Source organism: Vicia villosa, unplaced genomic scaffold (genome assembly GCF_029867415.1).
Source record: "Vicia villosa cultivar HV-30 ecotype Madison, WI unplaced genomic scaffold, Vvil1.0 ctg.000469F_1_1, whole genome shotgun sequence".
Taxonomy (NCBI): Eukaryota; Viridiplantae; Streptophyta; class Magnoliopsida; order Fabales; family Fabaceae; genus Vicia; species Vicia villosa.
In genome coordinates, this window is record NW_026705226.1 from 702624 (window position 1) to 722394 (window position 19771).

The following is a 19771-nucleotide window of genomic DNA, read 5'->3' on the forward strand; positions in this document are numbered from 1 at the left end:
TTGGCCTGGAAACACCTGGATTAATATGGAGACCTCGACCTACAATGATGAACAAGTGGGATATGGAGGTTTGAATTTGTATGTTTCAGTTGAGTTCTAATGCATACAGAAGTGTCTATATGCTATATTGAAGGTGTTTGAATGGTTAGTTTGTGCAAAGGTTGCAAGGGAGGAGAGATTCAAAGTTAAGAACTTCAAAGCTCAACAATGGAGTTTTTGAACCAATTCTGAATTGAGGTAGTATCTCAGAGGTTTGAGGGTGATTTCTTGTGTGTTTTGAAGTGTAGAAATGATCTTTATTTATAAGGAGCATTAGGGTTTGAATCTTATCACATGGATACTTAAGTCTTGATGACTTGTTTTTGAAGCAAAGTTATGAACATGTTTCCAAGGCATAGTACAAGTATGCTTAGAGTTAGCAATCACTTTAAACATGTTGCTTCTGATCTTGTATGTGGAGTGTGGTGCACGAGAAACAAGTGAGTGGCTCAATATATTGGCAAAGCAAAAAGTGTTACTTTTCTAAAATGGAAGTGGTGCCTTTGTGCCATTAATGGAATTCTAACTTGGACAATGCTTAAATCAATTGGACCATAGCTCAAACGTTTGTGAAATCAACTGATTATGGTCTCTTGAACAAGTTATAGGACCTTTAATGCCAATATTCTTGCTGGTTTGGATAAGTTTGCAAGTTGGTTCTTCAAAGTTCTTCATGAAAATGGCTTGAATTCAAGTGTTATGGTGCCCTCTTTGCAAAATCATATCTCATAGCTCAAGTGATGAAACTTCATGCTAATGGTTTTTTTGGAAATCCCTTGCTACATACTTAAATCCACTTGTTAAAAGTTTTCTCAAACTCTTTTTGGATCATGGAGAAAAATGGCCACAAAGTTGAAAGAAATTTAAGTGAAAACACTTAAAAAATTTCCAAGTTTTTTGAACATAAACTTCTCAATTTCATATCTCTCAAAATAATCATTTTTTGATGAAACTTGATAAGATGAAAAGTTGTTTATTTGATCAAGATCTACAACTTTCATGTTGGAAGATTTTTGAGTTTGTAGGTGAAATTTGAAGTTCCCAAAATGAGGTCTAAATCACTTTAAAACGCTAATTTTAACTTTTGTTGACTGTTTGATTCTTGATGAATTTCCTTGATTTTCTTTGGTAAAATGACTTCATCAATCATATGTTGATGATTTTAATCCTCAAAAGTTCATGGTTGACCAATTTTCTCAAAAGTCAAAGGTTGGCCCACACAGTTGACTTTTTTCAAATGAACTATAGTTTTGTGGATTCCACATGAACCAAGGCCTCCTCTTCAAATGAATGATGTGAATGGAATATAATGTTGATTTGGATGTCCTTGAATCATGGTTTGAACTATGGAGCCATGTCCTGATTAAAAGTCAACTCTCCAGTTGAATTAGGTCAAAACCCTAATTTGGGCCTCAAGTGATCTTGAAAGTTGTTGATCTTGAATTGGGCCATATTTGGACTTTGATATTGATGGGAGAACATATTAAACATAGGATAATGTTTTAATTTCCTTGTGGGCCTCAAAACCCTAATTTGTTCAGGCTCCTCTTGATCAGCCTCCTGTCTTAGAACACAAGCAACAAACAACAATTTTTTTGTATTTTTTTGGTTAGAAAATGATATATGCATGATGATAATGATGATGAGGATGATCCTAATATTTAGAATATGGTGGGATCTCAGTGGTCAAATATTGGGGTACAACACTAACCAATTATTATTTTATAAAAAATTTAACGGCTCTATAACTACTCTAATTAATTTACCAAAATAACTTCCTCTCATAAATTATAGTTGTCACGTTCTTGAAAACTACTTCATTTCAATTGAATTGAATAAAGAGGGCAAGAATGGAATATGCATCTAATAAGTGATAACTATAATTTAAAGTTTTTATTGAATATCTTAATTTTTAACGTGATGGAGATCATGTTAACGTGAATATCTTAAGTTTTTATCATATAAGAACTTTGATGATTTTGGAAAGGACAACAAAGTCTCTGCTTATTCCACAATCGGCTACGTATGCTTCTTTCAAAACATAACATTTACTTCTTTTTTTCAAATTTTTTTATTTTATTATATATCTTATTTGATAGATTTTTAAAAATCTGAAATTTCTATTCAAAACTCTGCTTTTCCATCTTCATTGCAATATTCACTCATTTGGTTTTTACTCTCAACAAACTCCTTTTCTCAATCACACGACATTCTTCATTTTCTTTTCACCTTCTTTCTATACAACATAAACAAGACTCTTCATCAATTTGTTGTTTTCTTCCTTCTACCTTCAATCATTTTTTTTATCATGCAATTGAGAAAATAAAGGATTCATTACTCATCACCTCCATTCAATCTAGTTTGTTCAAAACTCTCTCTCATTCTGGTTTCGGTATTTTAGTTATGGTTTTTGTTAATAACTTGTATTGTTATTAGATTCGTTCATCTCCGATGGAGATCTCCATGCCGGTGGTTGTTTTGATCAGGTATGAACCACTTTTCGTCAATTTTTATGTTTGTTGCTTTTTATGATTTTAAGGTTTATTGTTGATGGTGCATTGTTGAGTGTTTTATGTTCTTGGTATGTCTATCATTAATGGTGTTTTGTTATTTAAATCTGATATAATATTTTGTTGTGTGTTTTATGTTCTTCTTGATGTACTAATTTCTATAGTTATGTAGCTCACATCTCTAATTTTTACTTATTTCATCTCTTTTGTTTTTGTTGGTTTTGTGTTTTACATAGATTTGGGAATCATGATCTTAGGAAAAAAATATTGCGTAGATATGAAGAAATGATATCTGAAAATTTCCTTTTTTTTCGGGTTTTCAAACTATAATTTTCTGTTGTTGTTCCAACCTTTTGAAACTCAGGTAATTTTCTCTAATTATTTGTTTAGTTTATTTTGAGAGTTTAATAATATTTTTTTGTTTTTATCAATTTTGTTTTGATATCAGCTTTGACTTCTTACTTTATCTATTTTTAGATTTCATTTTTATATCAAATTTGATTTGTTTTGGTTTAAATATATGTTTCAGGTTTTCTTCTGCATATTTGATCCATTTGTTTTAAATACCTCTTTATTTGCTTTTATCATTTATTTTGAATACCCATTTGTTTTATTTTTATAATTTCTTTTGAATTAACCATTTTAGTTGATATTACTTTAGAAAGAAAAGATTAAGTTTAATCTTATTTAAGAATTTTTTTTTCTACTCACTTTAAAAAGATTGATAATTTTTTTATCTCATTTATTATTGTCAGCTCATATTCTCTTATTTTCTTTCTAACTTTATTTTTACTTTAATATATCTTATACTTTTTCTTATCAGATTTTTTATGTTTTATGCAGAAAAGATTAATTTTTTACATCCAAGAAGAAGTAAATATACAAATTAAAGCTTTACTTCTTTTTCTCAAAGGTAAGAAGATTTTTCAGTTTTTTTATTAAAAAAAATGCTCTTTTTATTCATGTTTTTTAAATCTAAAAGATTTAATGTGAGATTGTAATGTGATTTGGAAGCTTTGATTTAGTTTAATAATTTTGTAAATTTATTGATATGTTTTAATTGATTTGGAAGCTTTTAGCAGCAAATCATAACAAGGCAGAGTATAACAGGAAGATGCATAACTTTTGATAATGTCTTAATACACCATTTCTATTACACTTATACATTGTATGGTTCATAGAAAATCAAACAATGCAAGGTTAATGAACCAGCATACAATTTCTTATACTATCATGATATAGTTAACAATAATAATTGCACATTGCTTAATTTCATTTTATTTCTTGCTTCATGAAACTGCAGGTTTAATACATCAATTTGACAAAACTCTTATCAGTTGCTTTAAAAAGTGCAGAGTTTTTATGTCCAGTCTAGATCTACTCTAACCTGCTCTATGGAAGGATACACAAGGGAAAGGGAAAGTATCATGTTCTTAAACTATTATTATAATTTGTACTGTATCAATTATTGAATAAGCCTACAGCTATATTATAAACAAATTTCAAGACATCAATAAAACTTACTATAGAGAGTTAATAACTTATTTAGTTTACCACATCTAATCATACTACAATTTTAGTAAAAAATTTAAATATGATAAAAATTATTTTATTTTTATATTTTTATGATCAAATGGTTAATAGTATCTGATCGTACCTGATCAGAAGGATCGTGAAGGTCTGTGTCATACTCCAAAATTTGCCCATACTATTTCTCTTATACAAATTCAAATCAATACATAAAGCTCCAAGACACATTCTCCTATACAAGGCTCAGAAGCTAGGGTTTGGTTTGTTCAAAGGAAAATCAATGAATCAATGGCTCCAAGGCATCCCATATGGCTCAAAGTATCTTACATTACCTCTATGACAAGTATCAAGTCTCATCTTAAAAGATTGATCACTCAAATGTTCAGAAAGTCAACAGTCGACTAGGTTGACCTAAAAGTCAACTGTGGTCAAAATACAGTCAAAAATCCTGATTTTTTTGTCAAAATCCTTCCATTAAAGTATCATTCACCATTTGATCAAGAATTGATCATGGTTCATCAAGGAAAGATCAGAAATCAACAAATTCAAGAGTTTCTAAATTAGGGTTTCATAGGAAAAGTCAACTAAACTTTGACCTGCCATAACTCCTACATGGAACATCAGAAATTTTCCATCCAAAGCTTATTTTGAAAAAAATTGAATTCTCTACAACTTTGTCTCTCACATGCCAAGTCCAAAAATGCTTCATTTGGAAGATATAAGCCAAAACATTACAGGTCCTTCTAAAAGATCGCAAAAAAGTCATCTTTTTGCAAAGAAGTGTACATGAACATGGAAAACTGAATTGAGATGAAACCAAAAGCATCATTTAGAAGACATCTTAAGCTTTCCAAAGAGTCCTATAACACCTTTTTAGGATCAAAATTAAGAGAGATACGCATGGTTAAAGTTGAGCAAATTCGGAGAAAGTGCATGAAGATAACTTTGAGCAAACTTGATTTTTCTTCAAGTGGGCCTCAATATTTGAACTTCCCACATGGATATAAGTTTATAAGAGGCCCATGAATCAATTTTTATCTATCCCATAATTTTATTTCATTTATCTTTGAGTTTATTTATTTAAATTTGAAATAAATCAAATTAAATTATGATTAAATATTAAAAGATTATATATTTGATTCATTAAGTCATGATAAATCTCAAAGATCAATCCAAAGGCCAATAAAAACGTGGAAAAGATTAGAAAATAGATTGAACCAAAAAATAGCAAGCTTTTATTCAAAATCTCAATCAAATTTTCTCACCCTCAAAATATTTGATTTGTTTGATTCTTTCCAAATATATTTGACCTAAACAACATCCCTATATATACATAACACATTCACACAAGGAGAGGACGAAAGAATAAGGGTTGGCTGCCTCCAAGAACACACTTAAAAATCTTAAGAATTTTTGCAAACTAGGGCAATTCGTAACAAGTTGCAGCCACTTACAACCTCTTCCATCCATTCTAATTCGCTCTGGAGGTGCCAAGGGGTAATATTGAATCAAGATCCAAGTTCTGCGACGTCCAAGATATGTATATCGTGACCATCATTCTCACTCATATTCTGATTTTTGTTTCTTGCATATCTTTGTATATTAATTCATGCTAACCATATATTTGAGTTCATGACGCTTTTTAGAGTCGATTGGAACCATTACTTGCAGGGTTTAACGCCGGAACGAAGCAACACCATGGTTAGGGCTAACTAAAGCTTTCAATCGTATCTCATGCTACAGCCGTATTCAGACCCAAACGATGCCATTATTGGATTCAGGGGGTTGGATTTAGTGGATTTGGGCGCCCTTGATCCGTGGATAATGTGTAGTTCTTGAGTTTCAAAATCGCAGGTGTGGTGGATAGGAACCTGCGGAAAAATCCGCAGGTATGGACGCAGCAAAAATTGTAAGGGAATCCGCAGGTACCAAGCTCAGGAATGATGAACAGTGATATTCAAACTTTGACTTGCAAGCGTGGACGATTCCCAGGATGTCATTGGCCCGTCAAACACACTACTCTCTCTCTCTCTTTTATCCAATACGCGTGGCAGGTTGCCACTTGTTGGTCAAAATTCCCAACGTTCTCTCACTCTCTCCCATTGGCTATTGCACGTAACACATGGGGCCCAGGTAAGTCTTTTTCCTTCTCCTCATTAATTTTCGCGTTTTATATATTATTTATTGATTTTGGTTTATTTACAAAAAACGCTTCCAGCACGTTTGGCAATAGAGAGAGACAGAGGATTGTCATGGTATGAGTTCGATTCCTGGCGTCTACAATGTTTTTTTTCAAATAACGAGTTCAGAGATCCAGCGTGGCCATCTGTCACGCCTCCCATGATGCACCCTCAATCTCCAACCTTCAGATCTCCCCAGTGCCATATCTAACGTCCCAGAATCTGCAAGCCTACCATGGACATTCAGCATTCAACCACACTGGACTACTTGCCCAGGTTTTTTTTAAAAATTCTCTTACTTTTATAGTTATTTTCTTATTTTCTATGTTTCTTAATCAAATCTTTGAAAACCAAAACTTAACCTTTTTTGTTTATATATAACAAATTAGTTAATGAATAATTAGGGTTTTTTTAGATATTAGGTTTTAACTAACCAATTTAATATTTTTATTTTTATATAATTAGAGTTAATTTAATCATATTTAGACTAATTAATTTAGTTTTAGGTTATATAATTAAATAATTAGGTTTTTTAATTTAATTTAGGTTTAATCTACTAATTAATTTAATTAGATAATTTAGGCTAACTTAATTAAGATTTAGACTTTTTAGTGCATAATTGGTGTAATTTTAAACCTTGATTAAAACTGTAGGCTAGGTTTTAGGCTTTTACCCTTAGGTCTTCTTAACTATAAGGCTTTTTAACCATGATTTTTCTAAACTACATTTTTATTTCGCGAATTCTCTTCTCACCTCATACTCCATGCTTGTCGTATGTTTGTTTAATTTCTGACTTTATTTAATTATGCTTTTTATCTAATTATTTAATTTCCGTCATTATTTAAGTTATGCTTTTATTTAATTATACTATTTATTTAATTATTTAAGTTTCGTTATTTAAATTCTAGAGGGTGTATAGGTTGCAATTTTTGTGATGTAATAGTAATTAGGATTTTATTTTCTCGCACTTTACTTTCTCGCACCTCCCCCGGTTTTTATCATGTATTCCCCATTCCCGAAGCTTTGTAATAGCGTAGGATTTTCACTTTCTGCATTTTATTTTTCTGTATGATATATAACTGCGTGGTTAGTAAATAGGGAGTGACAAGACTAATTAACTGAACAAAAGCTCACTAATCCAATATCAAATATATCTGAATTAACCACATGATTGCTACACACACTCACCACTAAGGTAACATCCTCTTATGTTGCCTTCTCGATCAAATAGTTAAGTCCCTTCGAATATAGGGATACCTTAGCTTGTTGCCTTCGATTCAAAATCACCACGTCCCTCCGATAAAAGATCATAGTCCCTTCGAGTTGCCTACGATAAATATGATCTCGTCCCTCGATTAAATGGTGATAGTCCTTTCGATTGCTAAGGTATCCTTACTGTTGCCTAATGACTATTATATCCTTCCCCGAGACTACCTGCCCTCTCTATGGTAGGGACAGACTTGTGGCGAACGATACCTCTCGATGACCCTTCGATGACCCGAACATCCAATTGAAAGACTTCCTGCCCTCTCATGGTATGGATAGACCCTTTCGCCCGAAAAGCTAAAAGAACGTTTTTATAACTTAAGGGTAATTGCTTTTTCATTGCTTGCTCTTTTTTCAAATTCAAATTCAAACTCTTTTTTCCACTAATTTTCAAAAACTTTTCAAAAGACTACGCTTATTTACAAGCTAAATTTCTTCTTCAAAGGTTTTCCTATTCACACCATACTTTTCAAACATTTTCCAAACAAAGTGAGCTAAGCAATTAAGAGCCCATGGATAACCATGGATACAAAGGGTGCCTTACACCTTCCCTTTGTATAACTTACCCCCCGAACTCAAAATCTTTCAAAGGTCTTTTCCTGTTCTTTTAGCCTTTCTATAATTGGATAAAATAAAAGTCGGTGGCGACTCTTACTTACCGCACATTTTGATAAAAAGTCAGTTCACCGTATTACAGTCTGCAATGTGCTGGACTTCTGTGAACTGGGGAGTGTACCTGCAAGGTACTCCGATGCCAAAGTAAGTTTGAGAGCAATGAGAGCAAGTAGAGAAAAGGTGTGATAGAATGAATATTGAATACCTGACCCTCTAGTGAAAGAGGGTATTTATAGCCCCCGGTGTTGGGCCAAGATTTCCTAATTGGGCCAAATCCATTGGAGGCCCACGTGTTAGGAAACTGCCAGAATCCTACGTGGTAGGGTTGAGTCAGCAAATGACTCACATCCTGGGTGGATAAAGCATAGGGTTCGTGCATCCCTCGCTATTGGGTTGGACCGCGTGCTCTTTAGCAGGCATGTGGATTTGACGCTCATAATGACTAGCGCATGCGCTTATTGGGCATGTTCGGCCCTAGCTTATGGATTGGGGATGCTCGACTCTGGCACAAGTGTTGGGCCTGCTTGGCCCAGACCAGAATAGAAGCCCCCCAAGTCTTTATTTCTACTGGAAGCAATTACTTTGCACTATTCTGCTAAAGAGGAGCACTGTATGGATCGAGGTCGTCTAATGCCGCCATGCTTGTAATCGTTATCCGTGGAGGATTATACGAGCGTTCCTAATTGGTCAGGCGTCATGTGAGGACGAGGACGTGTCCTGACGGCATCGTAACCTCTGCTTCCAAGAATATTTGATCAGTTCGTTTACTTGGGATTCCCCGAGGAGCCTTGTGCCGAGGAGGCGAAACGTTTCATTCGCCTTTATGTGTTTGGGCAATGTGAAACGATTGAGTTTCCAGATGTGAAACGTCAGGCCATTTATGACGTGTGGCAGGTAATTTCTGCGCCATCATGACCTAAGGGAGTCTAGCAACCTAGGTAATAATGGTAATGATGGCTCCACTTCCCACTTCCCTGTAACGCCTTGCTATAAAAAGGGGAAAACAGGACCATTTGAACATTTCGCTAAGTGTTTTCTCCCTGTAGCTCTGCTTTCAAGAACAAGAATCTTTCTCGTCACTGCAATCCTCCCAACTTTCCATTTCCATCTAGTAAGTATTTTCTTCTCAGCCTTGTTACGGATTGCTAGCATTCAAGGTTTTTAGGGTTGATTAATAGGTTAAATAAGCGCGTAGCAGTGATTTGTTTGAGTTTTCTCGCTTGAGTGCCCAGGAATTGCATGAATCTCCCGAGCACCCCATGAATATGCCGACGATGCGAGGAATGTTTTGAGGGAATTTAGATGAGTGAGACGAACAGCCTTCGATTGACTTGAAGAGGCTATAAGCAAGACGGGGAGGATTTGTTTTTCTTTTCATACTTTCGTCGTGCAAGATATGAGTGTGGCGAGTGTAACACCCTTCTAAACCCCGCGGCAATTTAAATAAATATATCAGAGTAACATGGAACAAGGATGTCACAATTTCAAATTTTAAAACAAACATCATACGTCATTGTCATGCAAACACTAAGGAGTTTCATCATAATTCATAATAACTCATGTTAAATACAGCGGAAAGCAATTATACGGATTAGTCCAACACCTTCGAAACTATATCCATAAAACTCAAAATAAAGCAATAAAGTCATAAGACATGAACGATCAAAACTCGTGTCCCCAGTGTTACAATATCAGAGCATGACACCTGACGCTAAACTAGACACACTGACTCATGAGCTAATCCTCACCAAGTCGTAAGGCCGCTATCCTCAATCTGAAAATGACAACATTTAAGGGTGAGTCTCATTCTCAGTTAGTAAATATTATGCAATTCATAAGCAACAAGCATCACAATATATCGTTCACCCAATCATACATATTCAGATTAGCCACTATCATTCATCAACTCATACAACAATAAATCACACAACACAACTCTGAAATTCATTCAATCATGTTATGACAAAATGCATATGACTCAACTGACACAATGCATGTGGTACCAATAAACCGTGTAATTAATCCACCTAACCGACCTACGCCTCATCGAGATACGGCCCACCGACACAAATTCCGCACAATGGGAATTATGTCCACCATCGATCCAAACAACACCGGGATCCATCATCCAATGCATATGAATGAATGAACACACATAACATACTTAAAAACATCATCGATCACGATGAACAAATCATCTCAACACCACATCACAGAATAAGTATGTACATGTTTTCAACATCATTCAAATAGCCATGCATTTATCACAGTCATAATAATAATCACAGCCAATTCATCACCATATCAAATACATTGTCACACCTATCTCGTATGCACACAATGCTTAATTCTCACGAAGTAATTAAATCAATTTTTTAAAAAAATAAAGTCGGCCACTGCCCATATTCATCGTTCATCATATAAAACATTTAATTACCTTTACAACGCCCAAAACGACACTAAGAAAGGGTACACAGATCAAAAGATGCGCTATCTCAACGTTTAGAAAAATTTCTACACAGCAGGGTTCGCTCAGCGGACCACTGGCGACTCGCGACAGAAGCGAACTACCTTCAGACCTCCGCTCAGCGGACCACTAGCGACCTTCGACAGAAGCTAACTAGGTAGGGTCCTCCGCTTAGCGGACCTGCGATTTTACAGATTCTCAGGTCTGCGACAGACCCTGTGATCTCCCATATTCTAAGTCCAAAATCGAATCTAAACATCATATACAGGCATACAATCATCATACATTCAATCATACACCACTCAACATCATTTAAACTCATTATTAACCAATAGTTCATGCAATTTTCATCAATTCAATCTAAATTATAACACTCTAACCTAACAATCCCAATATCTAATTGAACCAAACCATACATCAATATACCTATCACTCAAGATCACATAAGAGATACTAAAAGGAAAAGTCCCCCCTTATCTTGATGGAGGTTCTTGAATTGATCCTTGAACTTTGGGGTTTTTCCTCCTTCCTTTGCTCTTCTCACTACTACGATAAAATCTTTTCTCCCAACTCTTCTCTTGCTCCTTTCTTTTCTATTTTCCTCAATAATAAAAATAATAATATAATTAGGACTAAGTATAGAGCTTTTTACTCCATACACCCACTAATTACACCTCACACCCCCAAAAGTCTAATATTCTCTTCTTATTCATTTATTCCATTATTTTCAAAAATATTCATAAACTAAATTTTAATTAAATAATTAACTAAAATTCAATTTATCTAATAATTTAAAAATATAGGTGTTACAGCGAGGATGTGAAAGGATCTCCCCGAGGAGGATCTACCCCTTATCGCGTGAGTAACAGAATGTTAATTCCTGTGTAAAGACCTGTCTGTATCAAAGAAGGGGGTCGTGGGCCGACCATCTATCCTCGCCCTTTCACTTGATTTGTGGTGGAAGGGTGGATTTGACTATAGTTGAATTCACTATTTCCTATGCTTTTCAGGTAAAATGGACGACGAAAACCCTGAGATCGATCTAGTGCATGTGAAGGATGATCCCGAGGAATATGAAGTTCATGTTGAGCAGGGCGTTCCTACCGTACAAGTTGTTCCGCCGAGGAGACTCGAGGATTGGGTGGCTTCTGATGCCTTAAATATAGTTTCATGTTCCGTGACGCATCCTCGGGAAGCGTTCAACATCGTCGAGGATCTGGTGTCGGGCATGGAAAGTTCGTGGAAGGCTTGTCCACCTAAAGATCATCAACGGGTTTGCTCAAAATTTTAGGGGAATTGTTTCGCGATGTACAAATTTGATTTTAAGGAGGTAGGGATGCGGCTGCCTTTTACGGCTTTGCAGACGAACATTTTCAATTGGCTGCATGTGGCTCCTTCTCAACTCCGTCCCAATGCTCTAGCCTTTCTTCGGGCGTTCAAGCATGTTTGTCGATACCTTGAGGTTGAGCCGAGCATAGGTCTATTGTCTCAAGTTTTTCATCTGTAGAAGAAGAGTGAGTCTGATGGGAAATATGCTTGGGTATCCTTCAAGCAGCCGAGGAAGTTGTTCCACATTTACCAAGACTCTGTAAAACATTTTAAAGACAGATACTTCGTGATAAAGCCTCTCACCCTTGTCGCAAATATGACTTTGTTTGACACCATGGAGTATCAGGAAGGAGGGGAGATAAAGAGTGGATTAGCCTGTAAGTTCCCCTTGGAGTGGCAGTATGAGCATTTTGAGAGGGTGTTGCTACCGAAATTAACAGAGTCGCCACTAACATATTTATCCTGAAAAGGAAGGGAATGCCAGCAAACCACAAAACAAAGCAACGGTCTCACGATCAGAGAAAAAGTGTAAGGGAGTCGGTTACGCGAGGGGAAGGTGCTAGCACCCCTCGCTCCCATCGTACTCGATGGTATCCACGCTTGTGTCTAAAACTATGGTTGTGTAAGCAAATTGCGCTAATCTGGACTAAAATGCATGCAAAATGTAGGGAAAAGAAAGAGTTATACTCGCACAGGCCCTACCCCGCTGCCTACGTATCCTTTTTGAGGAATCAGAGGTATCGTAGCTCGGCTAACTAATTTATGTTTGTTTTATGTTTTTTAGGTGAACGAGTTAAATTCGCACTCCGCTGCTCGACCTTTGGAGGCTTATGCCGGGAATGGAGCGGAAATAACAAGCTCTTAAGAAAAGAAAATCAAAGAGTTTGGTTTGTATTTTAAAAGATGCATGAGGGAAAACATAAGCTAAGGGGGGAAAGCTTGCTACCTATGTTATCATACAAAGGGTACAAATCTAAACTAAACTAGCAGCCTACGAGGAGAAGGGAAAGCAAACAAGAGTATCACACAAACGAGCTCCGCTCGTAAAGCAAACAAAACGACCGGCACTGGCCGAGTGGTAGAAAAGCGGTCCCGCCATAGCCAAGGGGAGCGGATCACCCGAGTCAACCAAGCATTAGACCTCGGGAAAATGATCGGACCATAGACAAAAGGGCGAGTCCCTCTCAGTAAACAAGTCGTCACGGATCCAAAAGGAAAACGGTGCGTGCATACACCGAGCATCAACGTCGAGCGACGCGAGCTATAGAAAGTGCGGGGTTTGGCTACTAAACCCTTTTCGCTTGCCTTGTACAGGTCTTTTGACTCGAAGATCTTTGGCACATGTTCAGAGCTCGGAACTTGCAAAAAATGAGCATAGGAACGACACGGACTGAAAGTTGCGGGGGTTGATTACTAACCCTTTCCGCTTGCCTTCTCGAGGACTTATAATGGCCTTTGTTAGGACTTTATGCAAGCACAAACATAAACACACCAACAAAAACAGAGCCTCTTTCGAGGGCTTGCCCAGATGAATGTCTAAGTCCTACTTCTCATGTTAAAGGATGATGCAAAAAGGCGATAAAGTGCGAGAAAGATAAAATGAAACGAGATCAATATCAAATGGTAGAATTTTACACTCACGCTGGTCATACGCGTACCATACGCGTATCAGCAGAGGCTGATTTTCATACAAACACACATCATACGCGTATCACAGTGCAATACGCGTATCACCTCTTCATCATACGCGTACCATACGCGTACGGGCAGAAGGGCGTATTTTGGACGGGACAGGGCGTGTACCATACGCGAACGGCCCCTGGGAAGCCCCTCATACGCGTACCATACGCAAATGGCCAGAGACTTCCAAAAACCTGCAACTCGTACCAGTTCGTCTTCCTTGTGTTTTAACCATTACAGCCTGCGATTTTGGATCTAAAACCAAAATTCTGCACTCTTTAACATATAGGATCCATCTATCTTCAATAGTTTATCACCTTATATCAATTTTACTCATTACAATCCTAATTTCTACTCAATTAGTTAGGGATTTACATTCATAGATTCAGTTCCATGGATGAACACAGCAACACATCAAACAATCACCATATTCATACCATAACATCAATTGACACACAATTATGCACAGGATTTAGTATAGATAATCATCAATCATATAATGTATTCAAAATCATTCTAAACCCCAACCTAACATACAATCCAATTGACCTAAATAATATCCCTAATCAATATTATCATCTAAAATACGATAAGAGATGTTAACCGGAGAGTCTCCCCTTACCTTAGCTAAAAGTTCTTGATTGGTCTCTCCCTCTACTGTTCCTCTTTCACGTTCTTCGAGTTCCCAAATCCTTAGTTCTTCTTTTCACGTTCTATTCTCTTTTTCCAATTTTCTTCTTATTTTATGAAAAATAACATTTTAATTAGTAAAAGACTTTACTAACTTAACACCTCCTTCTTACAAACATCACACATGGCCTAATGCCATAAACCATTCTTTTCCAATTTATTTTCATAAAACCAAAATAATTCTAATTATTAATTCAGTTTCCAATTAAATTAAAAATTAAAATATACGGGTGTTACATTGTCGAACCAGTATGGTGGATGTCCTTACAGGAGACAAAACTGTCACACTTTGTGTCATGGCTGCCATCGGTATGACATTCACATTTTATGCAGTACTTTGTGTGTGTGCTGGATTAGAAATGTTAGTGTCTGCGCTAGAACGTAACATCTCAAACAATTGTTTCCCACTCCTTAAATCCATGCATACATAACTGTGCATGTAAGAAAATGCTTGATTAAAACAACTTTAAAAATTTTATTAGCACTGTTCCATTGGGCGTGCCAATTTTTTTATCTTGAAAATTGGTAAGCAATGCTAGTCTCTTTTTAAAAGCTACTTTACGAGATCGACTAGGGAATCTCAGAATAATGCTTCAGTTTCCCAAAGTGTTTTAACAAGAGTTTAGAAATGTTGACTGTTGTAAACGAGTTCGACACGATGTCGAAGCAGTTCGTTTCAGAAAGTAACGTTTAAAGAAACTTTGAAAAGAAAAAACAAAACTTGTAAAGAGTAATAAAGCTTGAAAAAAGGTAAATGACATAACATTTAAAATTGAAAAAGTTGGTGATTCAAACATACATTTCTCTTGCTTTACTCATTTCGATCGTAGCTTGGTTACTTTGAGTGTTAGTGTATAGGCTTGTGTAAGTTTGAATCCCCTCCAACTATTTACAAAGTTTTATTATAATACAAAAGCGTAACTACTTTTTGGCGGCCTTCGTTTCTTTGCATGCCACATGCACTTTCAGAATTTCCAAATTCTTCGTTCTCCATTTTGGCTACCCACGTCTGATTTTACTTCGCATGAACTGAATTTGACTGGGGATTCTTCTTGCACCGAATTTCTCAACTCTTCAGGCCCAGTCAATTTCTCCAGTCTTCAGGCCCAGTCGACTTCTCCAGTCTTGTTTATGATCGACTCTACTTCCATACTCCCTTGGTCGAATTTTGCCTCTTGTCGAAATCCCAACCAACACTTCCCTATTGAAATTCTGGTATGACAGACTCAGGATGTAATTCACGATGTCAAGACATCTGATCTGTTATTAATGTAGCAGAGGCAGAACACATAGATCCCCAAATTTTAATTACCTCTAAGAAGGAGTCAATGAGACCTGAGATCACGTATGTTTAGTCAACATAACCAGATTGTAAAGTTTATATGGTTTTGTAAAGGAACAGCTAACACTTCTGAACCTGATGTTATGCACGATGTCATAACATCCACGATTGAACAAACAAAATAATGCAGAAGATAAATAACACAGTTAATTGTTAACCCAGTTCGGTCTAACTACCTACTCTGGGGGCTACCAAGCCAGGGATGAAGTTCACTATTAGCAATATCAATTCAGAGCTAAACTCTCAGTTTACAACTCCTCACTTAATCACTACCCAATGACCCTTCTTCCTAGGTTCTCCCTAAATATGGAATATCTCCAATCAGCCAATAAAAGCACTAACACCTATCATTAACGGCGATTTTGGAGAGGGTTTGTCTGACTAGTCCGGGATGTATATCTCAGTCGTTCATAAACCTTATAGGTCAGTTTTGTGGTTGGCGGAATATGTGGCAAGACCGAGATGTATGTCTCAGATGTTCATCAGCTTCCCAAGTCGATTTTATGATTGACGAAATGTGCGGCTGCTCCGAAATATATGTCTCGAATGTACAAAACATTTAATCAAGAGAAACTATGATAAAATGTCTTCAACAATAAATACGTGTATGTCTCTTTCACTTAGATATCTTTTTCACTAAATATTCATTTGTACTCTCAATTCTCTTAAATTCAAATTACAAATATTTTCCCATCATCTTAAAATTCCATTAAACCCGAGTTCAAATCCTCGACATTTATCTATATTTATTTACCAAAGCATCATAAAAAATACCTTTTTCTTAATAGTGTTAATATTAAAAAATTAAATCTACTAACATACGTGGACAAATAATTTTTTGTTGGTTTCCTCATTCCTGTATAAAAAATAGTGTTATAGATTATGCGTTTTCTAGCTTGTAGGAATTCTCTTTCAAAAAAATACTATAAAGTTGAATCAGCCGACATAGGCTCACACGCCAGCACATCGATATCTATAACGGCCAATCGATAAACCTCCACGTGGCCTTAACTCATCTCTACTCCAATAATGATTCGAACAAAACAAAACATAAACTATATACTTTATATGGCCGACATACATAACTAATTTTAACTCCATAAAATTAAATTAAAATTAATACAACATTTTAGTGTTTGGCGTCTCTTCTATAGATAAGAAAATTCATCAAAATTAAATTTATTTGTAAACATAATTTTAGTTAAGAGTTTAATTACTATGCACTGTCAGTGTAAAACTTTTTACACTATCAATGTATCACAACCACTTAATTATATTAATTTTAAAAAAATTAAAATAAAAGTCAAACACTTCCAACAGATTAACGGTTGTGATTCATTGACGGTGTAAAACTTCTTTACACCGTCAGTGTATTCCAATTAAATTCTTTTAGTTAAATTTGTGTTTAATTAGTTTAGTTTTATGTAATTGTGTAAAAAAAATTAATTTTACGTAATTGAAAATTGCCTTTATACAGTTATACTATTATGTTCTTAAAATAATTATAATAAAAAAGGCTTTTATACTATTATGTTTTTAAAATAATTTTAATATCTCACAAATATTAATTATTATCATATAATTTAAAAAATGAAAGATCATATAATATTCTTTATTTATAAAAAGTATATTAAAAAATAATAATAAACACTTAAATATATAATAGAATGAATAAATTATTATTTATTATAAGTGTAAAATTTTTTATAATATATTATTCACTCGCTAAAATTAATTTTTTAGATTAAACTATAATTTTGATCTTCAATCTTATCTCATTCACAAAATTAATTTTTCAATTTTAAATTTAAAATATTCTCACTTTTTTTCATAAAAAACTAATAATATAATTGTTTTTAACTTATATTTCTATTTATAAAATTTTACAATAAAATCATATATATATATATATGATGATTTTTTATTTTTACAGAAAATATTTATCATTTAAAATAATTATATGTTAGTTTTAAATGAAAAATTATAAAACACGAATTAAAATTATTTATGTTTAAAATAGAATAATAAATTCAAAAGAATATATTTATTCATCTTTATTTATGTACAAAATAGTTAATTTAAGAATAAAATAGAAAATCGTTTTCAATGGGTCAATTACGACTTACACACTCCATTGAAAATTGGCATAAATAACAACGGAACCAATCAATTTTAAACAGATCATAGTGCGCACACGACAGCACTAATCTCTGTGTCTTCTCTTGTTACATAATTTCATCACTGTTGATTTTCTCCTTCCTTCTAGCTTGTGATCACAAATTGAGGGGAAAAAATGTGGAACAAGATGAATTTTCAAGATGAAGCAGCACAGTTGATCAACTCAGATTTCAGAGACTTGGGTGAAGCTGCTCATAAACTCGCTGATCATATTCTTAAACTCGGTGGTTTGGGATTTGGAGCATCTTTCTTCGGATTCTTTGCTGCTGTTGCTGCTATGTATGTTCTGTTCTTCCCTTTTACTTTATCTCTTTTACCTTAATTTATGGCTGTTTTTTAATTTTGTTATTTGGATTGTGTGGTTTGGTTGTTAAACATTGTAGATGGAAATGGATTGAATTAAACATTGTAGGTTGTTGTTTTTTTATTGTGTGACTTTATTTCTCTCTATACTGTTTTTTTTTGGTATGTGATTTTAGAATATTTGTTGCTGCTTCTAGACCATCCTTAATTTCAGTGTGATTTCTGGTATATTTTTTTCTTCTTATAATTAGTACTCTCCAAAACAGTCTCTGATATCATGTGCATAGCTTGTTCGAAAATAGGCTTTGTATTGGGCAATCCTCATCCTAGCAAGTCCGTTTTGTAGCGATGAGATTCAACCACTTTTTTTTTTACATGATATTAAAGTCTGATTTAAGATTCGTTTAACTTTTTTTTTTATATTTTTCCGCTGTCAGATCACCCACCTCTAATTTTTTTATTTAACTCTTTTTAAATCGGTCTCCAACACTTGAGATACTTTAAATGGAACGAGTGGATGATAGATATTTAGATCCATTTCTAGACAAGAAAATATTTATGGTAGGGTAGGAGCCCCACATATTCTCATGAAGAAGTCGGTAGTTATCATGTTGTCTTTTTAGTGGTTAGTGTTGAATTGTTGTCACTATTTTTATCCACAAAAATTATAAGAGTTTCTAACTCTAAAGATAGAGCTACTATTCAACTCCCAAGTCCCAACCGTTATTCAAAACAGAAATTATCACCATGTTTTATTGAGTAAGAACGAATGGAAACTGTAATAGTCTTTGTTTTAATGACTTCACTGATTATGTTAATATGTTCTCTGCAGTTACTTGTTGGTTTTGGATCGCACAAACTGGAAGACTAACATTCTCACATCACTACTCATTCCATACATTTTCTTCAGTTTACCGCAACTAGTTTTCGGTATCGTCAGGTGATTCATTTCCCTCCATATCTGTCACACTTTCATTTCATGTCATCAAATTTGTACCTTCATTTCCGTCTATAATATTATTTTCATCACTACGCAGGGGAGAGATTGGAAAATGGATTGCTTTAGTTACTGTTGTGTTGAGGCTTTTTATCCCAAAACATTACTCTGGTACGTTACAATTTTGCTTATGATATAGTCTGTGAAATATTGAATATACATACTAATAACCAACTCTTCATGATTGTTACTGCAGAATGGATGGATTTACCTGGTGCTTTGGTGCTTCTGATTGTTGTAGCTCCAAATGTAATTGCAACCACCTTTAGAGAAAACATTGTGGGAGTGATTGTGTGTCTTGTCATTGCATGTTATTTACTACAGGAACATATTCGTGCATCTGGCGGTTTCAGAAACTCCTTCACTAGAGCAAATGGCGTGTCGAATTCTGTTGGCATAATACTTCTGTTGGTTTACCCCATCTGGGCGCTTATCGTTATCATTTTTTAGGTACTGCATTTGAATTTGACTGTTAAGTGTTGTGAGTGAATTAAGCCAGTTGTGTTGTGTAATCATTCATTTGTTGGATGTTGATGTCAAATACTGTCATTGTTTGATGTAATGTATCACCTTTGTTGTTTCGTTTGCATGTTTAACATATGAAATCAAGTCTCTTTCGACATTTTTTGGCTTCGTTGTAGAAAT

General features: G+C 34.8%; 1 protein-coding gene across 1 annotated transcript; it reads left to right on the forward strand.

The window, feature by feature from the left end:
• Positions 1-17811: 17811 nt before the first annotated feature.
• LOC131628627 (cold-regulated 413 plasma membrane protein 1-like) lies at positions 17812-19748 on the forward strand. The gene is made up of 4 exons (XM_058899458.1): positions 17812-18105; positions 18962-19069; positions 19167-19237; positions 19323-19748. Exons 1-4 carry the CDS (start codon positions 17942-17944, stop codon positions 19574-19576), a joined length of 597 nt encoding a protein of 198 aa, XP_058755441.1. The 5' UTR covers positions 17812-17941; the 3' UTR covers positions 19577-19748.
• Positions 19749-19771: the final 23 nt, after the last annotated feature.